General features: G+C 50.0%; 1 protein-coding gene across 1 annotated transcript in view; it reads left to right on the plus strand.

Moving 5' to 3' along the window:
* Positions 1–24,835, plus strand: part of Itgb5 (integrin subunit beta 5) — a 110,587-nt gene that overhangs the window by 83,003 nt on the left and 2,749 nt on the right. Inside the window, exons 11-13 of the mRNA XM_047564606.1 lie at positions 18,094–18,316; positions 22,117–22,217; positions 24,608–24,727. Of these exons, the coding sequence (XP_047420562.1) occupies positions 18,094–18,316; positions 22,117–22,217; positions 24,608–24,727 (444 nt within the window). The remainder of the gene's footprint in view (positions 1–18,093; positions 18,317–22,116; positions 22,218–24,607; positions 24,728–24,835) is intronic.

A 24,835-nucleotide genomic window follows, 5' to 3' on the forward strand; every position in this document is an offset into this window, starting at 1 on the left:
TAACCCTCTGAAATGTTTGCCCTGAGAAGGCTGCTCATGTCTGTGTTGCCTGAACATACTCCATCTCCAGTTTATCACCCTGAGACTTAGGTTGTCTTGGACTGGGCCAACACCACTTGGTTCTGTGGTACTTTGAGAATGGAAGAAGGCATGGATGAAGGGCCTGAACAGAATTCAGAACCTGGCAGGCACAGGCAGTAAGTGGATGAGGTGTGAGTGACCCTCAGTAGGGAAAACTTAACATTTGGGAAACAAATATTCTGAGTTTGAGCAAGCATGTACTTTTTTAGTTCAACCTCTGGAATCTACAGTTCTGAGTTAATCCTACATTTTGGAATTCTGCCAAACCCTGTGTCCAAAAGCCCATTCTCTTGCCTTCACCTGTGTAATCCTGTGGCCTCTGGAGGCTCTTGCAGGTCATGAGGTGGGGACATTGGAGGGCTGCCAGGCTTTGGAGCCTCCCACATGAGTGATGCTTCAGCTCTAACTTCCTGGGATTGCTGAGAAGGAGCCTCCTCATCATCGTCCCTATTGGAAAAGCTGTGCTTATTCAGTAAAGAAAACTTGAAAAATACAGGGAAATTAATGGATGTGCCATCAGCCTGGGCCTCTGACTCCTTCTTGGTGAGCAGGATTGATGTGGACCGTCTGGTAAACCAGTCAAGGGTATTTTTTCACCCTCTCTGTTTCACATGCACCCTTCCCAAGTTGCATGCTCAGTCAAGAGAATGACCTTTCCAGAGAACTAAAGGGTTATTCTTAGATCCAGAATATTCTTCTGAAGAACAGAAATAAATTTTTAAATCATCCATAATTTCATCACTCATATTTTAAGAGGTTAGTTTCTTTCCTTCCAAACTTTTTTTTCTTTTCCTTTTTTGTTTTGTTTTGTTGAGGCACAAGCAGAGATTTATTTAGGACAGCAAAGATTATGCGCTCAAAGGGAAAGAGAAAGTGCAGGCTATCTTGAGAGCGAGAAGCCTCCTTCCAAACTTTTTCCTAAGTTGCGGGGGGTGGGTATCTATGATTTCATATCTTGCTTTTTTTTCTGGATAATCTATATCCAGAGAAGCACTTGAAGTGGAATTGCTTCGGTAAATCATTCCTTAGAACATTTTGACTCTCTTTCCATTGCACCTCCAACTAGCCTCTTTTACCCCTTCACTTTAAAAGCCACAGCTAGTTGACAAGTGCAGCTATCCAAGTCTTCCTGGAGAAAACGGTTTCTGGAGTGAGATCATTGTTGTTGATTTAAGAAGGACTGAAAGCTGAGCCCAGCCCAGTCCTCTAGGCAGGACTCCCTGACACAGGTTCCTGCCGCAGCTCCTCACACGCTGTGGCAGGGCTCTTCTTGTGTCTCTGGAGGCCTCTGTGCGTCAGGGCTGAGGAGCTCCGGTGTCCAGTTGTTGGGCACCATGGTCAACTGGGCCTCCTGCTCCATCCAGAACTGTGGGAATTGGTTTCGGGCTCTGGGCTGCTGGTACATTTGGATTAGTTGAGGGAGCAAAGCCTATTTCCCAACCGCCACTCTGCTGCCGCAGATGCTGACTCAGGCCCACAGCAGCTGACCTCAGCATCCTCCTGCAGTTCTTCTCCCGGCGCCTGGCCTGGAAGGAGAACGTGTGGTTGTGGTCTGTCTTCAGAGGGGAACTGAGGGGTGCACTTGAAGAAGCAGCTGAGGCAGCAGCAGAACCAGTGGAGACACTCAGAGAAGCTCCTCCACTCCTCTGGTTTTCCCTTGGAATCCTTACGCCTTACTGAGAGCCAGGACTGTAGGCAAAAGGCAGTGATCAAGGTTTGGAATAGGGTTTCCATCATGAAAATGAGTCGTGAAGCAAATCAGACGGAGATCTGGAAGCAATTGAACAGCTCTGTTGTTGCTTTGCGACTCTTGCTGTGGGAACACATGTGCACTGGGGCCCTCGAGGCTCCGCTGGTTTCTGGAAGCAGCATAACATAGAGAATGGTTCTGTCCACAGTCTAATTCTGTGTGTGAGGGGACCCTTATGGGGCTCTTGTGAGGGTTTCTGTTTCTTTGGAGTCTTGCAAAAGTGTTGACACGTTAGAGTCCCTTTGAATATGAGAAGTAGGACATAGTCTGTTCAGTTGTTTATGATGTAATGAAAGATTCTTGCTCAGACTTTGTTGTTCTTTGCTGTTTGTGTACAAACAGTGCATCTCTTGGGATTTGAGTCACTCTCTTGTGGTAAACTCTTGCCATCTCAGCCCAGGGACTTCTGTGGTCTCTGTATAAGCGACCACAATGAATAATTTGCTAATGGTCAACCTACCTCTCAGGTCTCATTTAATAATAAACTTTAAATCAAATGAAGATGTAGAATTCTGAGTGGAACGCTTGACTGTGAGACCCCAAAAGCACATCTAGGTAAGTTTATATACATATAAAGCTTTAACTTACTATGTGATGGGCAATTAGAGGTCAAGGGGCATCTGTAGCTCTCTCCTAAACATGAGAACATGGAGCAGGATGCTCCTTCTTCGAAGGCCAGAGATGGCATTCAAGCACGGGTTCTGGGTCTGGGCTGACAGCTCCCAGCCAAGCTCAGAGTGTTCTATCAACCCTCTGCAGATAAAGGGGCTCCTGAGGGTAAGGCCTAGTCCAAGGCTTCTTGATTCTCACCAAATGAAAACCTTCCATGGCAACATCATCCAGATATGTTTAAAAGTATGTCTCAGTTGACAAGGATTAAGTAGGGCTTCCAGGAAGAGCCTTTAATGGACAGTTTTCTACCAAGACAGAGGCGAGGGTGAACTGGGCAAAGGGAACCATGTGCAAGGGGCAGAGATGGCAGTTATTTTTGTCTGAAGTGGCAGATAGTCGAGTGTGGCAGACTCTGGGGTAAGCATAGGGGACTAGTGAGGAAGTAAGAGTAGGAAGTAAGTGGTGGCTTAAAGGCCAAGGAAAGAGTTAATATTTACTTCAATAAGCAATACTTCAAACCCAGCCTGCCCAGCGTAGGAGCATTCTTTCAACAACCTGCCTTGCCGCCATCTATATTTCTCTACCTCTAGCCTGACACCTTTAACCTGAGGCAGAAACCCAGGGGTCTTCTGGGCCACTCCCTCTCTCTCTCATCTTCCCGAGTCTTTGTCAGTCATGGCACAGAAGCAGGGCATGGGTCTCAACCCGATGTGTGCTGTTAGGAGAAGTGCTGAGAAGAGTGTCCCAAGAGGTCTCCCTTCTCCACCCCAGTCCCAACCCCAAGAGCCACCTCTCTACAAGGCAGATCTGATGCACACACACCAGCTTAAGCCCCTCCCAAGACCTGCTGCCTACAAGTCCACACTCTTAGCCTGGACCACGAGGTGATCAATGCTCTCGCTTCCGACCTCTTATTCTCAGCTTCCATTTGTGAAGGCTGACCCCTAACTACTTGTTAGGTCTAGAACAAGAAGTGCTGGGTGACCTTGATCTGGAGAGACCTCCCTGCCTCCTAGGGCCTGTGTGTAGCTCTCACATCACTCATTACAGAATCTTCTAATTATCTGTTAACCTACTGTCTCTCAGGCTTTACCAAGAGCTCAAGAAGGACAGGGGCCATGCTTGACTCATCCTGAAAACCCATAGCTAGCATGCCGTGGACAATAAACAGTGGTTGACCAAAAACAAAAAAGGACTTTGCACCATACTTATAGTTTTCTTTAGAAATGTTATTTTCACACTCATAAACCTGGTGACCATTCCTGGGGCTCTGGTTACTGCAGTGCCTTCTGTCATTGCATTATAATTTGCATATTTCTTAAATGGCTTGTTACAAGATCATCTGTTATAGTCTCCAAAATTCCTTTTGAATGAACAAAGATTGTACATACTTAATTTTCAGAAAGGATTCTTTTGTTATGATTGTCACCAATGGGTGCTTCAGGTAGGCGCACCTAGAAAAAAAAAATCTTTTTTTTTTCACATTTATTAATCTCTGCTTGGTTTGTTAACCACATACTATTGGCAGATATAAGAATCCCCACCTCAAAAAAAAAAAAAAAAAAAAAAAAAGAATTCTAAATATGTCTTCCAGAGGAGGGAGTACTCCTCTGCCCCAAAGGAATCCCTCCAGAAGATCTTCAGGAACTGCAGAGCAATGCCCTTCGCCTGGTAGTGTACGAACCCTAATTATGCACGACAGTGAGGGCTGGGAGAATCCTGTTCCATTTTGGAATACTCAGAGGATGGAATTTGTTACAGGATTCTTCACTGTTATTAAAAGGAATGATAAGCCCATAGTTGGGGGCTTATCTTCCTCAGCCACCATTTACTGGGTGGTAGAGGATAGTGTATGTGCCTCAGGATTACATGTTAACCCAGGTAACGCTCCTAGAAGCCATTGTTAACCAACACAGAGGTGTTTCTCCTTGTCCCCTTTACAGGGACACTGCCAGAGCCTTCGGTGGCATCCTCATATAATGGAAAGAAAATGACTTTGGAGGGAGACAAACCTGGACTACCGGGCTGGGGATATAGCTCAGTTGGTAGAGTGCTTGCCTTGCAAGCCTAAGGCCCTGGGTTTGATCCCCAGCACCACAAAAAAAAAAAAAAAAAAAAACCTGGACTACTTTGGATCTGCCCCTTTCTACCTCTGTGACTGGGGGTCTTCACTTAACTTTTCAGAGATCCATTTTTCTTCTCTGTCAAATGAGGGAAAATCCTGCTCCAAGGGGGTTGCTATGAGACTCCCATAGAACTGTGTCTGCAAAGCTCCTTGGGCTTCAGTTACATCTTACTCCCTGGCCTTTCTACCCTGGAGGGACATTGTCTTCCAAGTCACATCAGAAACTGCGACATCAAAGCAGATTGCCTTTGGAAAGTTCTCAATGGGCGTCTCAGTTCAAGATTTCTCTAAGACTTCCATCTACTTTTAGCTCTGGCTCAGTTCACTTGAAAGACAAAAAGATATCAAAATGTTAAGGCTTGATTCTAGAAGGAAACAATGCATCCTTTAAATGAGTCACAGGGACCGGGGAGCAGGTGCCCCTCTCTGGAACCAGGCAGCTCTGGCAGCTTATGCTTGGAGAAAGTGCTTTGGGAAAACCAGGCTTGATAGCATCTGATCTTTGGCCATGCAGAAGAAGCAGTGATCTCTCTCAGGGCCATTTTGTCTTAGGCAGGTCCTACATTCATCTCATCCTGCAAGAAATCATTGAGCATTCCTTATATGCCAAGTGTTATACCAGGTGCCAGGAACAGGGTTCAGATGCTTGCAGTTCTAATTTTCTAAATTTCTTTTGCCCCTGGAATTTTCCACCCCTCAGAACTTTCTCGGGCTGAGGAGTAGGCAGATGAATCATCTTAAGTTTCTATCATCACCATCCAGACACTTCAGATTTTCAAAAACAAGTTGTGAGAATTTTGAGAACCAGCTTCACCCCAAGCTCTGAGCTTAGCTTTGGGAACAGTGTTCTCACTGCTGAGCTTCTATTTCCAGAAACCATGCATGGGGGGAGAGTATTGGGGATTGAACCCAGGGCCTGGACCAGTTCTCTACCTCTGAGCTACATCTCTAGTCCTTTTTTGTCTTTTTTTTTTTAATTTTATTTTGAGACATCACCCTGCTAAGTCATTGAGTCTAATAACAAACTTGCAATCTTACTGCCTCAGCCTCCCAAGTTGCTGGGATTACAGGCATTTGCCAATGTGTCCAACATCCAGAGACTTCTTAAGCATCAGTTCAGTGATTCTGAAAAGGGAATGACCTAAGCATTGGATCTCCCCTCGCTGTCCTCTTCTCTCTACCTAGAGAGAGAAGTGTGCAAGTAGAAGACTGATGAGGATTCTGTGTGTGCCGTTAAGCTTCAGGCCCTGAAGTTTGACTTCTGAAGGACATAATGAAATTTACAAAGCAAAGGAAAATCCTAGGAACACCACGAGAATGCAAAGATAAGCTCTTAGTCATGTAGGTTTGGATGGCTTTAGCTTTTTTAGATTATAGGATAACTTGTAGAAAACTTTCCACTCCTACATTTAAAACTATGAGAGACCTCTGGTGGCTGAAATAGTTATTCTTAAGACTCTTTTTGTTCTATATCTCAAGAGTTCATCCAGCACTCTCAGTTTTGTCTTGATTTTGGATTCTCTGACACCTCTGAGAGGGCAGGGCAGAATGGGAAGGAATCTGCTGTCCTTTGGGGCATGTGTCCCTGCCTCTCAGAATATTGATCCTAGAGCTCTGTCCAGATCCAAATGCTCCCTTGAGTCTGAATTGCTCTGAGCCTGACCTGCTGGAAGCTTTCCTTCCTCTTTTCCTCTTTCTAGGGCACCTTCCTTAGTTCTGACCCCATCCCACTAAACCCCCCAAGTCCAGCAGTGAGTCCCCCTGTCCCTATGCTAAAGAAAAATGCTTTCCAGGAAGGTATGTTATTTCACATCACAAAGTTGACCTTTGACAATAGTGCAAAAATAATTGATTTTAAAGCACTTGCTACCGTATTGAGATTGTTTCCTTGGAAACAAATGGGCTAACTGTACTCATCATGAGCAAGCACTAAACAGATTGCCTTTCCTAACAGTGCCAATCACACACAGTGGGTCAATTATGTATTGCCTGCCTTGACTGCTTGTATTTGGAAACTGAGGCCCAGAACCTGTACTAAAGGTCCTTTGTGATTCTTTTATTTTCCCTTGACTTTTATTTTCTTTTCCCCTTCTCTTCCTCCCCCTCGTCTCGCTCCTCTCCTTTCTGGTGGGCTCTTGCTAAGTTGCCCAGGCTGGCTTAAATTCACAGGCTCAAGGGTTCCTCCTGCCTCAGCTTCCTTAGTCTCTGGGACTACAGGTGATTCTTAATTATAGATTCAGACCAGAAGAACCTTGTGTTGCCTTTTGCAAACAAATAGCCTATTTCCACCTAGTTTTACTTATTTTGATTATCTTAGACCCTTCCAAAGCTCTGAATTCCCAGCTTAGTCCTTGCTCCAAGCACTTGCCCACATTTTCCAAGTCTTACCTCATTAGTTTTTTATCTTGGTCAATGTTTGAGGAACCATTGACTCTCTTTTCCTCAGCGAGTTTCTTTGAGTTGTGTAAGGATATGTCAGACACAGTGCTGAAGGATCCGCATGGGCCAGGACACTGGCTGAGGTCCCTGTCGTTTTTATGACTATAATCTGATGAAGACACAGAGGGTACCCGTTGGTGCTCAGCGGGCGTCTGGCTGTTACCAGTAATTGTGCGGAGCCCACTTACCTTAAGTGAACCTTCGTTAGCCTGGTCTGATTTGTAAAATGCTCTGGTGGCAAATGAGCTCATCCAGTAGTCATTGCCCCACGGGGGACTGATGTGCTGTCACCGATCCTGCCCTGTGGGGCGGCTGTGGTGGAGTAGGCTGGCATGTGGGCCACATTCCCCACCAACACCCAAGGAAACGCTCCCCTCCCTGACCCAGCGGGCTGCTGCCATCTCACAGCTCCGCCAGACTCCTGGCATCCAGTCTTCAATGTGGCCTGTGCATGTGACACTCTGAATCCACTCTGCCCATGAAGAAGGCTGCACCAGGCTCAGTGGCCAGCTCAGGGTGGGGTCTGGCAGCTGAGCACCAACCACAACAACACGACAGTTTTCCAGTTTGAAAATAGTAACCCTCTCATCCTGTGGCAGCGACCCAGAGCGTGGCGATGCGTCTCCAGATGCGGTTGGTTTTCCCCAGAGGTGCCTGCCAGACGTATTGGGCAGGTTAAGCCAAACCCAAGGTGTTAACCTGGGGTGCCTGTCTCTTGGCAGCAACCTTTCATTTTTCCTTCTGAGTCAGCATTCTCAGGGTCTTAGAATGCAGTGCATTGCACTCCGCAGGGTTCAGGCTTCTCTGAAACTGGAAAGGTAAGTTCATTAAAGGACATGGGATTTTTCCACCTTCCCTCCATTACCTTCATCTGCCTGTGATGGAGGGGGCTGGGCCAGTCTGTTCCCTGCCTCCCTCAGGCAGAACGCAGCAGCTGTCAGAGGGATGTGGCCATAAGCATGGAGGAACTAGGGGTCACGGCTAGGAGGCAAGTTGCCCATGAGGAGCTCTTCCACCTCCGACAGTGGAGTCTTAGCTCTCTAGCCAGTGCTGTCATCCCCTAGAGGAATGTCCAGGTTTGGAAAGGCTTGGCCTAAAACAACGTCACTTACTGTGGTGGAGGGGTCACATTTTGCTTCTCAGGTACAGAATGCAACATGTGGTCCAGCTGCTGAAAGGCAGGGGGAGGGGCTTGCGTGGGCAGCACTGTTGGGCAGCACTGTCAGTTGACTCTGTTTGGGCTGCTTGGTTGACAATAAGCCAGCGAAAGAGGAGCAGCTGGCCCTGGACCTAAGGATGCCTCATTGTTTACATCTCTGAAGAGCCTTGTGCTGGGGAAATCGGGACAGTGTTCTGGAACAGCAGAGGGTGCAAAGCCTTTGGTTTCTGCCCAACTGTGACCGCGTCCTGCCAAAGAGAAGAGAATCCTTAATCCTCTTTTCCTTGGGTTGCCGTGAAGTCTTTGGGTTTCTTGGACGTTCGTTAAGAATTTGAAATATCTCAAGAATCACGTTTAAGTTCTGTAGGAATCAATGAGACTCCTGTTCCTTCCCTAATTTCCAGCATGGATCTTTTCCCACAGGGTTTAAGGTTTGTCCTGATGATGTTCACAGCAGCCAGCCACCAGCAGTATGTTCTGAGTATCTTCCATGTGCCTGACACCATGCTTGGGGTTGGACACACACAAATAAAATATTCTTTAATAATGAATGGGCTTGTAGGCTCATGAGTTGAGGCCAACAAATCAACCTATCAGTGGGATAAATGGTTATTATGTACACCGTCCCTCTTCACTAAGTCTTCTGGCCAGCTTTAGAGTACGTTCCTATCTATTTAATACTAAGAAGAAAAGTATAGAAAAGAAAAACACTTCCCTTGAGCTCACCTCGCTCAAGGGCAGCTCCTCTTTCCTTTCTATTCACAAATGTTTTTCAAACCAGTTGTCTATGCTCCTGGACATTTGCCACTTCCCCTCAGCCCTTAACTCAGTCCCACTTGAATTCAGCTCTGGGACCCCCAAAAAGGATCTTCCCAGGTTCCAGGGACCTTGTCTTGATAAAGGCAACTTTCAGCCCTCATCAGCCTTGACTTTTGAGTGACAGTCGACTCTGCTGACCACACCCTCCTTCTTGAAATGTTCTCTTCCTGCTTTTTGTTACTGCTTCATAGTCTCCTTTACAGCGCACCTCTCGGACTGAGCTCACGTTCTTCTTCCTAGCCATGGTTCTCTGGGTTTTTGTATCTGTTTTTCATCCAGTCACGCAAGCTAGAAACCCAGGAATATCCCCACCCTGCCTTCCCCTCTGCTCCTGCTTGCATGCACGGCCGGGGCTTGTCCCCTCATCTTTTCTGTTTCTTTCTCCATCTCTGCTCCCACCATCCTAATCTGAGTCCTGTCTACACTGATGCCAAAGCAATTACTTTAAAACAAAAATCTGCTCGGCACCTTTTAGAAGCTGCAAAGGATTTGAAATGTCCAGAACCTGGGATGCCTAGAGAAACAGGGCAGGTGAAGAGCATCAGAGGTAGGCTGGGTGCAGCCACAGCCACCTTGCTTGTGGTGTCCAGAGTGTAAATCCAGAAGTTGTAGCTGGGCGTGCTGGTGCCCACCTGTAATCCCAGCGGCTCAGGAGGCCAGCTGCAGTGAGGCCCTAAGCAACTCATCGAGACCCTGTCTCTAAGTAAAATATTTTAAAAAGGACTGGGGATATGCTTGGTGTTTGAGCATACAAGTACAAGTATATATGTTGTGTTTCGAATGATAAGGAACCAAGGAGGACTTTAAGTGAGAGTGTCAGCTCACATTTTAGGAAGCAGATGGAGGAGGCCAGAGACATGGACTGGAGTGAGAGCCCGGAATGGGAAACAGGCTAGGAGAGCGCCTAGCGCCCAGGAGTGGACCATCAGATGGATTGGCATGAAGGGATAGACTCAAGCTCTGCAGCCAGGCACTGGAACCCCTTTCCCCACAGCTCATCACGCCCATCACCCCATAGCAAGCCCGTGAGGACATCCCTTGCACTTTCTGGTTTCTTTCTCCTTCCATCCACATCCCCTCCCTCTGGCTGCCTGCTGTCCTAGGCCTCCTCACAGATTCACCTCAGGACTCCTGCTAAGCTTCCTATCCCAGCCGCCCTCCTGCCTCCCCCATTTCAAAACCTGCAGCTCCACCCACGACTGTCCCAGCTCCCCACTCCCAGCAGTCATATGTAGCAACCATATGTGGGCAGCGGAGGAGCTAGAGAACTCATCCGGGCCATCACCCTCACCTAAAAGAAGAGGAGAGATCCCCAAGAGCAATGTAAGGCCCCCTGATGAAAAGAGCCAGGCTTGTGAACAGGGCTGCTGCATATTTTTTACTATTCTTTAAGCATTTATCCTCTGTATCGTTTTACGTTTTTATCGCTTAATCCTGACTGGGCTGGACTGGAGAGGAGGTATAATCTAGTGGGTCAAACAAATATTACTCAAATCCCAGCCCTACCCCCTGCCTGCTATGTGACTTTGGATAGCTTACTGGGCCTCTGGGCCTCATTTTCCACATATGAAAAAATTAGGTAATATAACTGCTTCATAGGTTATTAGAAGCAATGAGATAATTGCTATCAAGTGTTTAGAGGAACACCTGGCTGTGTTTAGCTTTCTATCACTATGACAATATACCTGAGAAGTTAAGAGGAGGAGGTTTATTTTTTCATATTTCAGGGATTTCAGTGTACAGTCAGTTGGTTCTATTGTTTTGGGGCCTGTGGTGAGGCAGCATGTCATATAGGGGAATACATGGTAGAGCAGAACTACTTACCTCATAGGGGCCAGGAAGCAAAGCAGGAGAGGAGGGGCTGGGGTCCTAATACCCGCTTCAAGGGAACACCCCCAAGACCTAACTTCCTCCCTCTAGGCCCCACCTCCTAAAGGTTCCACCACCTCCCAATAGCACCACTAGGGCCAAGCCTTCAGCACCTGGGCCTCTTGGGGACATTCCAGATCCAAATTATTGTTAATATTCCATGAAATTTTACTGCTGTTGATATTCCATGAAGTTTTACTATTAGGAAGTGATTTTAATGGTTTAATGGAATTAGAAGTTTCCTCAGCAAACTAAATGTACACTTCTCTACTGCACATTTACAAAGCATTTCTCCAATCCTATAAGATAGGTGCTTCCCCTATGGAACAGTGAGGACACTGGGCCACTGCCCAGAGCAGCAAGCAGGTAAATGAGATTGCACAGTGCCACATCAAATATACTCCGGTTTGCAACCCCAGAACCTCAGGACAGTGATGGGAGAGGACTGAGTTGAGCTGGGGAGGCTCTTGGCTAGAGAGTCTTGGGTTGGTTTAAGTCACTGAGTGCTGTGCTCTCCTTGCGGGAGGAGCTGCCCTTATCTGGCAAGTTCTAAAGGTGACTCCCTTTGAGCCAGATAATACTGTGTTTACAGGCTTGAGGAATCCATGGTGAGAAGAACAAAACTACCAGAGCCACCAATCTTCCTCCAAGGTTGATTTAGTTCCTGCTGAGGTACTTGGAGAGGCTGACCCAAGTCCTGGGAGGGACCTGGGAGTTTGTCCTGTGCCCTGAGCATTTCAGAAATGCCTGTTTTTTTTCTTTCTGGAAGCAAGGCCCATGCATGGAGGGAAAGGTAGAACAGCGGGATGGGCACGTTCCCACAGGGACCAGGCCTGGTGACACAGGCCAGGCAGGGACACGTGAGGACATGGGAGGGGCTGTTATGTAACTCCAGCCTGCTTGTCAACGGAGAACCAGGAATAGTGCAGCTCAGGAGGGATTTCCCCTTCCTGTTCAAAGCAACAGACGAGGCCTTCTCCCCTGGAAGCCTGGGGATGTGTCTGGCCACAGAAAGTCCAGCCAGCCCTAGCTCTGGCGCTCCTGCAGCCTCACATGAGCAGCCAGGATGTCAGTGACTGAGGTCTGCCATGCTCTCCCTTCCTCGGCACCGTGACGGGGCTCTGAGCTCTGGCTCAGGGCATTGCAGGGCCCCAGAGTGACAGACACTGTGATTGAAGCACACAGAGCTGCTGATTTGGCTTCCTGCCCCTCTGATGAGAGTTGTTGGAGAGTTCCAGAAGCCCTGCCCAGGGTCTCACCCAGAGATGTCTAGAACACACGTGAGACCTGATGTGGGTTGACAGGAAAATCAGCCCAGATGGGCCAGCCTCCAGCACACCCCGCTTCTATTTGTTTAACCACTTCCTGTTTACACACCGCCTGTTCTAAGAAGAGGGAAAATGGGACTGGGGGCAGGCAGAGTGCTGTGAGGAGAGGGGACATGGAGTGGGGAGGGACACCCATGGGGACTCTGGGGAGAGGCAGAAACTGCAGGGAAGTGAGGGAGGAGGGGGAGTGGAAGAGACAGCTGTGGTGGGCGTAGGGGAGAGAGGGGGACAGGACCAGGATGGAGAGAAGGGATATGCCCTTCCTGTCTTGGGAACTGAGCTGCCCTCCCCTCCTCAGCCTTCCGGTCAGAATGGACTCCCCAGGGAGGGATGCTGCACTGAGGGAGGCCAGGAAACTGCAGTGGTTCCAGAGCGAGATGGCTACCCTGTTTTCAGCCAGCTGTGTGGAGGTGGTTTGTACCCCTGAGGGCCTGTTGTCCACCTGGTTGTTCCTGAGCTAAGGACAGGAGACCACACCAGCAGCTCAGTTCTGCCCCATCCAAGCTGGCTTCCTCCAGCTGGTCCTCGCAGGTCACCATGATCACTTTGGGCCTCTGTAGACATGGGGATGAGGCAGAGCAGTGGTTTTGTTCCCGGCTCAGGAGTGAGGGACACTTGCACCCTGCCCCAGGGGCCAGGCTGAGGGCCAGGCTTGCTTCCCTTCCCAACTGATCCAAAGTTGTTTTCCACTGGGAACGTCGTGCAGCGTGTGGAGGAAGGACAGCAGGGAGCTCCTCCAGTGGGGCCTGGGGCCCCTTGCCCTCCCCACCCAGGCTCTGGGGGCTGGCCCACCAGCTACGTCAGACCCTAGTGTTCTGAAAGGGAGGCTTACACAGAAATGCACACCTGCACCGGGCACAGTGGCCCACGCCTGTAATCCCAGCATCTCGGGAGGCTAAGGCAGGAGGATCTCGAGTTCAAAGTCAGCCTCAGCAACTTAGTGAGGCCCTAAGCAACTCAGTGAGACCCTGTCTCTAAATAAAATATTAAAAGAGCTGGGAATGTGGCTCAGTGGTTAAGTACCCCTGGGTTCAATCCCCAGTATAATTCAGACCATTGCTTGTCGCCAAACTGGTGGTCCCTGAGAGCATGGTGTGGGGGGTGGGCTCTGCAGCTTCCCCTCCCCCTTAGCTCCCTCCCCTTTCTTTGAGGTAGCGCCATCCCACTGTAGGATCCTCGACTGTTCCTGTCACTGACCTCCTGGTCGTACCTCCATACCTGCCTCACGCACCTCCCCTCTTCCTGAGCACTGTCTTATGGTCCCCATGCCTTTCCCTGTGGACAGCGGTCTCTGAGTCCCCTGTCCAGCTCTGGGATGTTCACAGGGATTCCAGCTCACATTTCCTGGGTGCTCCTGTGCCAGAGACTGTGCCAGGGGCTTTACTGGGAACCAGGCTGATATTTCTAATGACATCACCACAAAGAAAGCATTATCCTCATTGACAAGGAGAGAAAATGGATCATCAGGGAGGTACAGGGACTTGTCCAGGATGACAACAAATGGTGGAGGAAGATTTAACTTGGTTCCAGCACACACCCTGCAGCTTGCCTCGAACTGACCACCCGTTAGCCTCAGCGCCTCCATCAGGGCCCCAGCCTCTCTCTGTGGCACAGCCTCCTGCACCACCGGCCCTGGCCTCTCTCCCGTTCCTCCCTGCTGCTCTCTCCAGCCCCTCTGTTTCCCCCAGGACTTCCTTCTGAATCTTTCTCTTCTGTCAGAAGAATGCTCCAATGTGTCCTGTCTGCAAAATCCCACACCTCCTCCTCCCCATGCCTTCCCCATCCACACAGCCAGCCTGCCGATGGGAGTGGCCACCTGCTCACCTCCCTGCAGGCTGGATGCTGCCCTCAGGCTCCACTGGCACCCCTCACCAGTGTGTGGCAAGACCTGCAACTGCTGCAGGATTTGCCCTTCTTGACCTGCGCCAAGCATTAATGCTGGGCTTCCTCTCCAGGCTCCTTTGGCTTCCAGGCCACTGGTTCCCCCTCCTCTGACCCAGGCCTCTTCTGAATAGCCAGCATTCTACTTTATAAAAGGAGGCAAAGAGGCTTGGCCTGCTGCCCACACAAGCACTGTTTTGCTGATAGAAAGCTGCTGAACTCTACAGAGCTGAAATTCCGTATAAATAGGCACATTTACAACTTCCTGTCCATTTAGCTATCCATCATTCTAACAAAGGTAGTGTTAATAATAACTTGCACGTGTAGCAATTCACAGCATACACAGAGCTCTGGCCTGTACTTCAATTTCCCATCTTTGTGCTGAAAGTATTTTTATGTCTGCACGATATTAAATGAGCATTGCTAAATTCCACTCATTGCCCAGATAGCATTAGAAATTGACTTTGTTTTGAAGAAGAGTCTTTACTTAGGTCCTCTGGGCATAGTCAGTCCCCATGGCTGGCAATTGATAGGTTATCGATCCTTGGAACAGGTCCAAATGACCTTGACATTTTAGTAATGTGTTTCTAACAGGGCTAACGGGAAGACCTGGTGAATCTCTGAGCATGCAGAGGAAGGGAAAGGCAGTGGAGTTCCAACTGCAGGACCCAAGTCATTTGGGTTAGAATAAAAGGATCAGTTTTTTACACTCTGTGGGTTACTTTCTAAGTGAGACGTAGAGGATTTAAGCCAAATTGGCAAGTAGTTGTCTTGTGTGTTGGCTTCTTAACTACTTGGAGTTACTGTGTTAAGGGGGACTCTGAGGCTAAGCCCAGGCTCTTTGGAAAAGAATCCCATTATGAGATGACAATGTCAGCCACAGGTGTAAAGGAGGACACAGTGGCATGTGCCACATCTTGCCATGGCTGCTTTAAGGTTTTGTTTTGTTTTTGTTTTGTTTTTGTTTTTGTTTTTGCAGTGCTAGAAATGAGACCTAGGGCTTCCAGCATACTAGGCAAGACCCCTACCACTGAGCCACATCCCCAGCCCCTAAGTGTCTTTGAAAGGCAATGAGCTACAAAACTAGGGTTGTTCAGAGTCAGTATAATGGACGAGGATTCTGTGGCTTTAGTGGGTCCACCACTAAATGTGTGGACCTCGGGCCTTCTTCTGCTGTGTTACTTTGCTTCAGGATCATCGAGAATGGGAAGCCAGAAAGCCACATGGATGAGGATTTTTATATACCCTCAGCTGCTCCCATCTGCGACCCCACCAAAGGGGCCGGGCTGTTCGTGTTGTGTTCACAGCTTCTCTGCACACTCTTGCTCTCCTGCCCTGTCCTTGCTGAGCTCAGGTTGTAGGAAGCTTTCATCTCTGGTGGTGACCTCCCATGAATCTCCAGCTCCCCCTTATCTCTGCCCTTGGCCCCTAACTCCTCTCATCTTGAACCCTAGAGATGGAACCCATTTAGTGGCATTGACCTTCATTGGATTCTGAGTCCTGCAAAGTATCAGACTTGCCTCTAGTAGTGGGGCTTCTTTGCTACTCCACCATCCCAGGGTCGGGGGAGGTACAGAGTCACGGGCACTCTGTTGGGAGTATGTCCCTCTGCAGCAAGCAGACCTTCTTATCCAGACAGCCAGTCCCAGGGGAAGCAGGTCTTCTATTACTACTGCACCCCAAACCCAAACCCTTCTACAGTAATCCCTACCTCCCCTCCAGATCTCAACACTTGAGACTATTGTCAGATTCTATTTGGATAATTTTATATGGCTGCCAAAAACAAGATTGGAGAAAAAAAGATTCCCACCATGTCCATGCCCTTGTTGCTTGCAAATAGGGCCCTGAGTGTGCCTCTTCTTCCAGTTTTGCTTTCTGGGGTTTTGCACTAGCCAAGCCTTTGGAGAGTGCCAGAGCCATGTAAAAACTTACCCCAGTGTGAACCCCGACTGAAACTTTGAAATGCATTTTTTTCAAACACCGATCAATTGATGGATAGATCTGTGATAAGTAACACGTGTGTGCCTGTGGGAGCATCTGGGTATGTGAAAGTTCATTGCACGATCCTTTCAACTTTGCTGCAGGTTTGGAAATTTCCATAGTGAAATATTGGGGGTGGGGGTGGTTGCCCCAGACAGTGAACCATTTTAATTTAAACCAGGCTCCTGACCAGTGTGGTCCCGAGGCCAGAGCGTGGAGGAGTTGTGCAGATTGCATCCATTCCATCTGTGAAGACTTCCTGTAGGACTTTCTGCTGCCCAGGCCCCAGACTAGTGCCGGCCACACTCTGGTGTCGTGAGGGTGGGGCAGTCCTCAGTCCCGTGACCGAGTTCATGACCTTGTGCCACCCACCGTCCCTCCCTGTCTGTAACCCTGGAGCAGCAGGGCGCTGTGCCCTCCTGTGGCACCCTCATCCCGTGCCAGCTCCTACGCAGCTCCAGCTGCATTCCTCAGCCTCCTTCTGGCCTGGCCCGGCATGTCTTCCCCGCCCAGGGCTCTCGCCATATGCCTCGGCTCTGCCTGTGAAATGTGCTGGGGCTCAGAATTGCCTGGGTGAGTGGAGAGGCCATCCTGCATGGGAGGGTTGAGAGGCCTGGCCTCTCCAGATGGTCTCCCTGTCCCCTGCAGGTCATAGACACGACAGAACACATAGAGCCAGGGAAGCAGGACCAGAAAGTTAAGTGGCAAGTGAAGAGGGCTCTGGAGTCAGGTCGTGACCTATATTGCAGTTTACACTCACTAGTGATCACGGGGAGGTGCCTGGGAGGATGTAATGTCCAAGTTTTTCTCTGTCCAGTGCACACACTGCAGTAGGTACCCACTCTCACACTCACACAGTCTTCTGGGCCATAATGCCCCTGTGCTACCCCTGCAGAACCCCAAGGCAATGCCCATTGCCCTATGGGTTGAGGACAGGGCCATCCCCACACCCCAGGAAGGGAGGGCCCACAGGCCTCAGCTGGCTCCCATCTTGGCCAGGGCCTGCTCTTAGGAAGCAGCAGAGCCCAGAGTTGAGGCCTTGGGTCAAGTGCCTCTGCTGTAAGACCTTCAACAAACTACTTTGTCTTTCTGCATCCGTTTCATCATAAAATGAGGATAAGAATAAAACCTACCTCACAGGGTTATTGTAAGAACCAATGCAGTTTAAAGCCTGGCAAATGGTTCCTCGACTGAGGACTGAGACCACCCCATCTGCTCTCAGCCTCTACTCCTCCCTCCTTTTGGGGCTGCATGTCACAAAGGCCAAAGCAAGAAGTTAGCATCTCACTAGGACTGAGCAGAGGGACAACTGTGAAATTTGGATTGTGGCTGTAACAAATTAACACACAGTTAGTGACCTAAGCAACGGATTTATTTGCTTACGTCCTGGAGGTCAGAAGTCTGAACTCGGTTTCACTGGGCTGACATCAAGGTGTCTGCAGGGCTGCCCGCCTCCTTAGGCCCAGGGGAAAGTGCACTCCTTGTTCTGGCTTCTGGAGCTGCATTCTTTGGGTTCCTTGGCTCCAGGCCTTTTGCTCCATGTCATCAAAGCCCGCCACGGAGCATCTTGCCTCTGGTGTCTCACAGCCACCACCTTCTGTAATCAGACCTCCCTTGTTCCCTCTCATAAGAACACTGTGACTGCATTTAGGGCCACCTAGACAAAGCAGAAGACTCCCTACCTCAAAATCCTTGATTTAATCTCATTTACAAAACTTTACCTTGAACATTCACAGGTTCTGGAGATTAAGATGTGGACATATTTGGGGACCACGACTCATACAACAGTGGAGTCAGAAAGCTTTCCTGGGTCCTGGTCCTGTGGCGTGACTTGTCCAAGTTCTGACCAACTTGGAGCTCCAACCCGGACCCCGCAGGCCAAGCATGACTCCATGTCAGCCCAGGCCCTCTCTGGCTCTCTCTCCAGACAGGCTCCGAGGGCAGTCTGGTTCTCTGTGGTGTCCCTAGGCTGGCACATGGCCGGTCCTGGGAGGTTTTGGGATCCTGCATAAAGACAGGCAGTCCTGATGTGCCATGTGTGCTCTTTCAGGCCATGGCGAGTGTCACTGTGGAGAATGCAAGTGCCATGCAGGTTACATTGGGGACAATTGTAACTGCTCAACAGACATCAGCACGTGCCGGGCCAAGGACGGGCAGATCTGTAGCGACCGTGGGAACTGCATCTGTGGGCAGTGCCAGTGCACGGAGCCTGGAGCCTTTGGGGAGACATGTGAGAAGTGTCCAACCTGCCCGGACGCTTGCAGCACCAAGAGGTAATTACCGCAGCCCCCGCGCTCAGCCCAGGCCTGTCTTCCAGCCAGGCAGCCCTCAGGGCCGGCCAGCTGCCCACCCCACCGCCTGCAAAACTCTTTCTAATAGTCACTGAAATAGTAGCTTTGAAATGCTGGTTCCATGGGTATATTGTAAGAAGGGAAAAAAAAAAAAAACCACAAAAACAAGACTGCTATTCTGTTCCTAAGCAAGTTTGAAAATTACTAGATTACCGAGTTAAATGAAATTAAACTGGTGTTGGTACCAAATACAGTGCCTTCTCAGAGCCTTGAGTGCGCTATTGTGTGTTTTCAAAAGGAAACGTGGTATGCATCTTTTTTCAAATGAATTCGATCCTCCCCATTAACATCTCCCAAAACACTGTTTCATAGAACACCCAGATGGGAACTGCTGCTTTAAACAAAACATAATCAGAAGGTAAATGGGATAGAAAGGCACCCGACCTAGATAAGGCATGCCAGAAACAAGCACAGTGGCTTTTGGATTTTCTGCTCCACTTATACTGATAATGGAGCGCCAGCCCTGGACTCTGTGCTGCCGCTGAATGCAGAGATTGTCTAGACTTGGCTGGGCCTTCAGTGACCCAGCCCCAGGGCCTCGCAACCACCCGGCCCGGCCTTCACCCTTCTGGAGTTCAAGGAGGAGAGTCACAGAGCTCAAGCCGTAGCGAAGCTGTGGTGCTCCCTGGAAAGCAAGAGTGACGTTTGCTCTGGAAACTTGCTGGTGGAGCAGCTAAGAAGCCACGGGGAGGGAAGCAGAACCCAGACAGATGACAGAAGCAGTAACACGCACAGTGTTTCTCTTTGGCTGGGGAACACAACTGTGCGATTTTCTGCTGGCAGATCTCCCTTCTACACGTCTGGCCCAGGCTGATAATGAAGAGTTCATGCTCCTGGGCCTGCGTGGCTGCTGGTCAGTCTGTGTTCAGAAATGTTCTGGGTGGCAAATCCCTGGGCTGGACATTTGCCACAAATAAGCCAAGTGCAGGTAATTGAAAGCTGGCTGCCGATGGAGAGACAAGGTGGACCCGGCAGGGTTTTATTTTGTTAATTGGGGGGGTTGGGGTCAGTAGGGAGAGCGAAGGCAGATCCTCTTGAGACCTGCTGAGACTGAAGACACAGAGATCCAGGTAGAAACAGTCTGGGAAGGAGATGGGTGTCCTGCGCCTAAACCCAAGCAGCCATCCCCTGTGAGCTTGGAGTCACAGCTGTTATGGCATGTTGTGCCCAAGGGATGTGCCCCCAGCTCCCTCCAGTAGAGTCCTTGGGAGCGCTGCTGTCAGTCCTTGGGGCATGTGAGGTTCATGCGAGTGGGGGCCAAGCTAGGACATCACACACAACATTAATAAAAAGGAGACAAAAGTTCGGTGCTGCCTTCCTATGGAGCCACAGGGCAGTGCAGGATTGGCTTGGGTCTGTTAGAAGGCCTTGGGGGAGAACAGCCCTCACTTTAAATGTTGAAAACATTTATTACCCAGAAGACATAGACTTGGTGATTTATTAGCACGAAGGAGCAAAGGTGCCGTAAGGAATCATCACTGTTCCTTCTTCTGTCTTTGGACAACACTGACCCTTGTTCTCTTTCACAACCTACTTGCAACTTTAAAAAAAAAAAAAAAAAAAAAATTAAACAAAGTTCTTCTGACTGTGACTTACATCAGGCCAATTTTCTACTTGCTGCTTTCCTGAGGGCCACCAGGTTTTGAATGTCTTACATCCTCTTTTTCCTGGGGTTTCAGGGCAACCAGTCTCCACCTTCTAAAACTAACCAAACACACCCTTCCCTTTGGGTGAGTGAACCTTGGGCACCAGCTGATTTCAATTAACAGGCTCTGAGCAAAGTCTCTCTCGGCCACTTGTTTTTTTAAAAGGCTAGACTTACTTTAATATATAACATAAGTTTCAGCCAGTGTGGGGACCACGAGCTAAACTGATATGTCCACTTGGATAATTATGGGGTCCTTCCTGGAGGGCGCAGGGAGCTGTGGTTTAATGACAGCAGGGCAGAGAGGCCCTGAAGATCACAGCCTGACTGGAAGCAGCCATCCTGTTTGCTATGGGTTAATCCAAGAGGCTGGCCAAGGGGACAGCCAGGCCAACTTAAATGAACAGAGCTGGAGCCACCCTGCCTAGCCCCCAGCGAAGCCCCTGCTGGGTGCTCTCTAGGGCTCAAATGCAGGCTTTACGCTCAGGTTCCCAACTCCAGAATGCTGCACAGTCAGTCCTCGGAGGTGGGATTTTGGGGGTCACTTCCAGAATGATTGAATGCTCAAGCATATCAGTACTCTCATAGAAAGGCTTGTCCACTTTCTCTTCCTGATCCTCTTCTTGCCAGTTCCTTATTCATGTCCAGGAAGTGGGGGAGGGGCATGTCTGAGGCCCGACTCCTGGTGGTGGGGCCCCGCTCTGCCATCAACTCCATCTGGGCTTTAGGCACCTCCTCTGTAAAGCAAGGGGACCTGCTGAAAGGACCTGTGAGCTCCCTTCCCATTCTTATGTCCCACTTTGCAGCTTCCACACTGGAAGCTTCTCCATCCTCTAGAATTAAAGAACAGATGATAACAAAGGCCCCACACTGTACAATCGCTCCACAGTCTGCCAGAGGGATCCCTCTGGGGTCCCCACAGGTCTGGGGGGTGAGTAGGACCGCTGTCCGTGTGTAGATGAAGTGCTGTGAGGTCACTTCTCACTCTGGGGCCAGGGAGCAGCCACAGGGACACAGGTTTGAGCCCTAATCTGGCTTCCGAGGGCACTCTCACCCCACTTGAGGACCACCCAGCCCTGGTGCATCACAAGGTCCTTTGTCCTGACCCTCTCCTCCCTGGAGTTTTCTTCTCCCTGGCCTTTGTGTGCTCCCTAGGCCCCCCGTCCACCCTCAGAGCTGGGACCCTCCACCAGGCGTTGTAGTCTTTGACCAAAGCCTGCCGCCCACCAGCACCTTCACCAGCACCTCCTTGAGGCGACCTCAAGTGGAGGGAGGATGTCTGAAATGAGGTTTTGGCTGTGTAGAGTGCGATGGCAGCCACTGGCCCGGGGGCCTCGTAATGAAGCGTTTTCACACAGAGTTGGCTGGCAGCTGGGGGGAGGAGAGGAACTCACAGGGCCTCTCTGGCTTCTCACCATTTTCTAGAGAAGCTTGTCACCCTGTGTGTGGGTCTGGTAGCCTGGATGGGCTCTGATGTAGACCAGTTCAGGTTCATGGCCAGCAGGGCCTTAGGGAGCCTGGCAGCTGGGCTCCTCCTGGGAGGGCAAAAGAGCCAGAGCCTGGAGGACCCTGAGACAGTGGTTCTCAGCCCCCAACGTTGCCAGAGTCGCCAGGGAAGCCCCAACCTCAGAGATGGGTTTGGTTGGGTGAGTCCAGTGTATGGGAGAGGATGGAGCTCTGCCCAGGAGATGACTGGGGCACACCAGGGGCATCAAGCATTGGCCATGGGAGTGTGAGGACACTCCAGAGAGCCAGGAATAGTTTCATCCCCCAGAAACCTCTTGCTTGAAGCCATCTCCTCAGACTGAGATAGATTTGGCTCCTGTCATCAGAATTCCAAAGGTCTATTAGCAAGGTGACCCCCGGACCAGACACGACTGTAAGCTGACATATGTCCCTCCACAGACCCTGGGGCTTCCCACTAACAGCAGCAAGAAGGCAGAGCAGAGAGTCCCTGCAACCAGACCTCTGAAATTGGGACCAGCTATGCCTTTGGGCCTGGTGTTGGGAGCTGGGTTAGGCACGTGGGCCTGTTACACAGTATCTAACAGCCACATCTATTTCCTCTTTTCCGAAGAGAGTGTGTTGAGTGCTTGCTGCTTCACTCAGGGAAACCTGACAACCAGACCTGCCAGCACCTGTGCAAGGATGAGGTGATCACGTGGGTGGACACCATCGGTGAGTGTCAAGGCGGGGGCCCTGGACACGGGATCTTGGCAGGCCCCTGGGGATTTCCTCCTCCATGGAGAGGAGGGTGGGCTTCACGTCAAGTTAGGAAGTCCAGCCGAGGCTTCCTTGGCATGACTTCTGGTTCCCCACAGAGACACTGGGCTGAGCCCCCATGCCTGTAAAATGGTACAGATGCGTTGGGAAGTAGTTCCCCAAAAGTTCAATGTTGAGTCTCACACAGAATTCTACTCCCAGGTCTATGCCAAAGAGAACTGGGTCTGTCTGTCTACACAAAGACTTGCACACAAATGTCCACAGTAGCATTAGTCACAATAGTCAAAACTTGGAAACCACCCAAATGTCCATCAACTGATGGACAGCAAGCAAAATGTGCCCTGTCTATGCTGTGGAATCACATTGGCTGTAAAAGGGAGTGATGAGGTGACACATGTGACAAGGTGGGTGAGCCTTAAAAACATTGACCAGGTGAAAGAGTCCCAACAGAAGAAAGCATTCTATAATTCTGTTTATTTGAAATGTCCCAAATGGGCAGAGCCTGTGGAGTCAGAGTGGAGATCAGGGGTGGCCAAGGACTGTGGAGAGGAAGAAAGTAGCATTGACTGCTAATATGTATGGATTTCTTTTGGGGGAGATGGAAATGTACTGGCATTAGTGGGAATGGTTATGTAACACGGTGAATTTACTAAAACTGACTTATGCATTTTTAAATGGTTAAAATGGAGGGAAGAAAAAAAGACTACAAACCTGGCAAGTAAATGTGCATCTAAAGGCCCTTGCTGTCAGCTGCCTCGCCTCAACTCCAGATTCTACGAACTCCTGACCCCTACCTCTTGTCTACCTTGGTCCTGGCTCACCGCTAGACTTCCTTGTTCCCGCCTCCCTGATTTTGACTGACTGCTGGGTTAAATCATGGCTTTGGAGAATGTCAGGTCATGTGTTGATTCCACACATATTCATTGAGCACCTACTATGTGCCAGGTGCTCTGCTATGCCTGAGGAAACAGCAGGGAACTCACCCTAGCCCTCAGATGCCATCTGCCTGCCCCTGCTCTGACTTACCACCTGGGACCTGGTATATGTCAAGTTTTGCTAGCAGACCTGGGGCCAGTGCCCCAGAGCCAAGCACAAGTGGTCAAAGGAGGAAAGCTATCTTCTAGTGTCCCTTGAAATGATTCTCTTGGTCCATGCACACTTGCTTCCTAATCCAGCTCTCTGAGTAGAATCAGCAGAGAAAGTTCAACTTTTCCTTCCTTCTCCTAGACGTTTAAAATAAACACTCACCCTCATCAAGCCCAGGCATTGGACAAGAGGCCAGGAGAAAAGTCCAGACCTTTGTGTTTGATAACCACAAAGGTTAATGTATCTGCTTCCACATTCAAACTTCTTTGATCATCCAGGTTCAAAAGGCAAGAGTGCAAAAGCATTTCATGTCATAGTGTACACCTTTGGCTGCTGCTCACGACCAACCTGTCACTGCTGCCCAGGTCCCTTTTCCTTTGCTTCCCTGCTCACCCTCTTTCTCCAGCTCCTTTCCCTCCTAAAGATCAGTCTTGCAGCTGGGCACCATGGCACATGCCTAGAATCCCGGGGACTCAGGAAGCTGAGGCGGGATGATCACAAGTGCGAGACCAGCATGGGCAACTTAGCAAGACCCTGTCTCAAAATAAAAAAATAAAAAGGCCTGGGGATGTGACTCAGTGGCAGAGCTGTGGCCTAGCGTTCGTGCTTTGGGTTCCATCCCAGTACTGTAACCTCAGGGAAGCCATGGAACACTGTACCTAGACAGGGGACTGTGACTCCTTCCCTCAGGTCGAGGGCCACATGGGCAGGGAGGAGGGGCTCAACACTGAGGAGTAGGCCAGTTGGTGTCCAGGCCAGGGCCAGGGAATGGCCGATGTACTGAATCTTTGGATTCAGGCATCACCCAGGGGACCAACCTTGCATTCAGATATCCTCCTCACCCTGAGGTCGGTTTCGGTTTTACATCTCAGGGAAGAGCTGCCTCTTGGCTTCTGCAGCCTGCTCTCAACCCTGGGTGGACTGGGGGTCAGGAAGGAAGCAGTCAGGGCAGCTTTTTCTTTTCATTTCCATTCACCCATCCCTGCCCCCCCCCCATTAAAGGTGGCCTTTATTTCACATCATCCCAGCAAACACTTCAGAAGGTGGAAGACTCTGATGTGACCCATGTTTCACCAAAGTAGTAACCTCAACCCAGGGCTGCGGTCTTGAGAGAAGCCGGAACTCATCTGAAAGCCCTGCCCCGCGTGTCTCCCTGCACCCTCTCCCTTCTCTGAGGTGCTAGGCTCCTCGCTCTAACCTTCAGCAGCCCTGGGCTGCCCAGAGCCAGGCTCGGGACAGTCTGTTTGCTTTTCTTCTAGTCAAAGATGACCAGGAGGCTGTGCTTTGCTTCTATAAAACTGCCAAGGACTGTGTCATGATGTTCAGCTACGCAGACCTGCCCAGCGGGAAGTCCAACCTGACGGTCCTGAGGGAGCCAGGTAGGTGGGAGTCCGAGGGACCCCTCCCACGGCCCAGCCCCTGGGTCCAGGTTTCTGATGCTGTTCCCTGCTCTGGGGCTGTCGCCCATAACCTCCCCGCCGTCCCTT

The sequence above is a fragment of the Sciurus carolinensis genome, chromosome 9 (assembly GCF_902686445.1).
Source record: "Sciurus carolinensis chromosome 9, mSciCar1.2, whole genome shotgun sequence".
In the NCBI taxonomy this organism is placed as follows: Eukaryota; Metazoa; Chordata; class Mammalia; order Rodentia; family Sciuridae; genus Sciurus; species Sciurus carolinensis.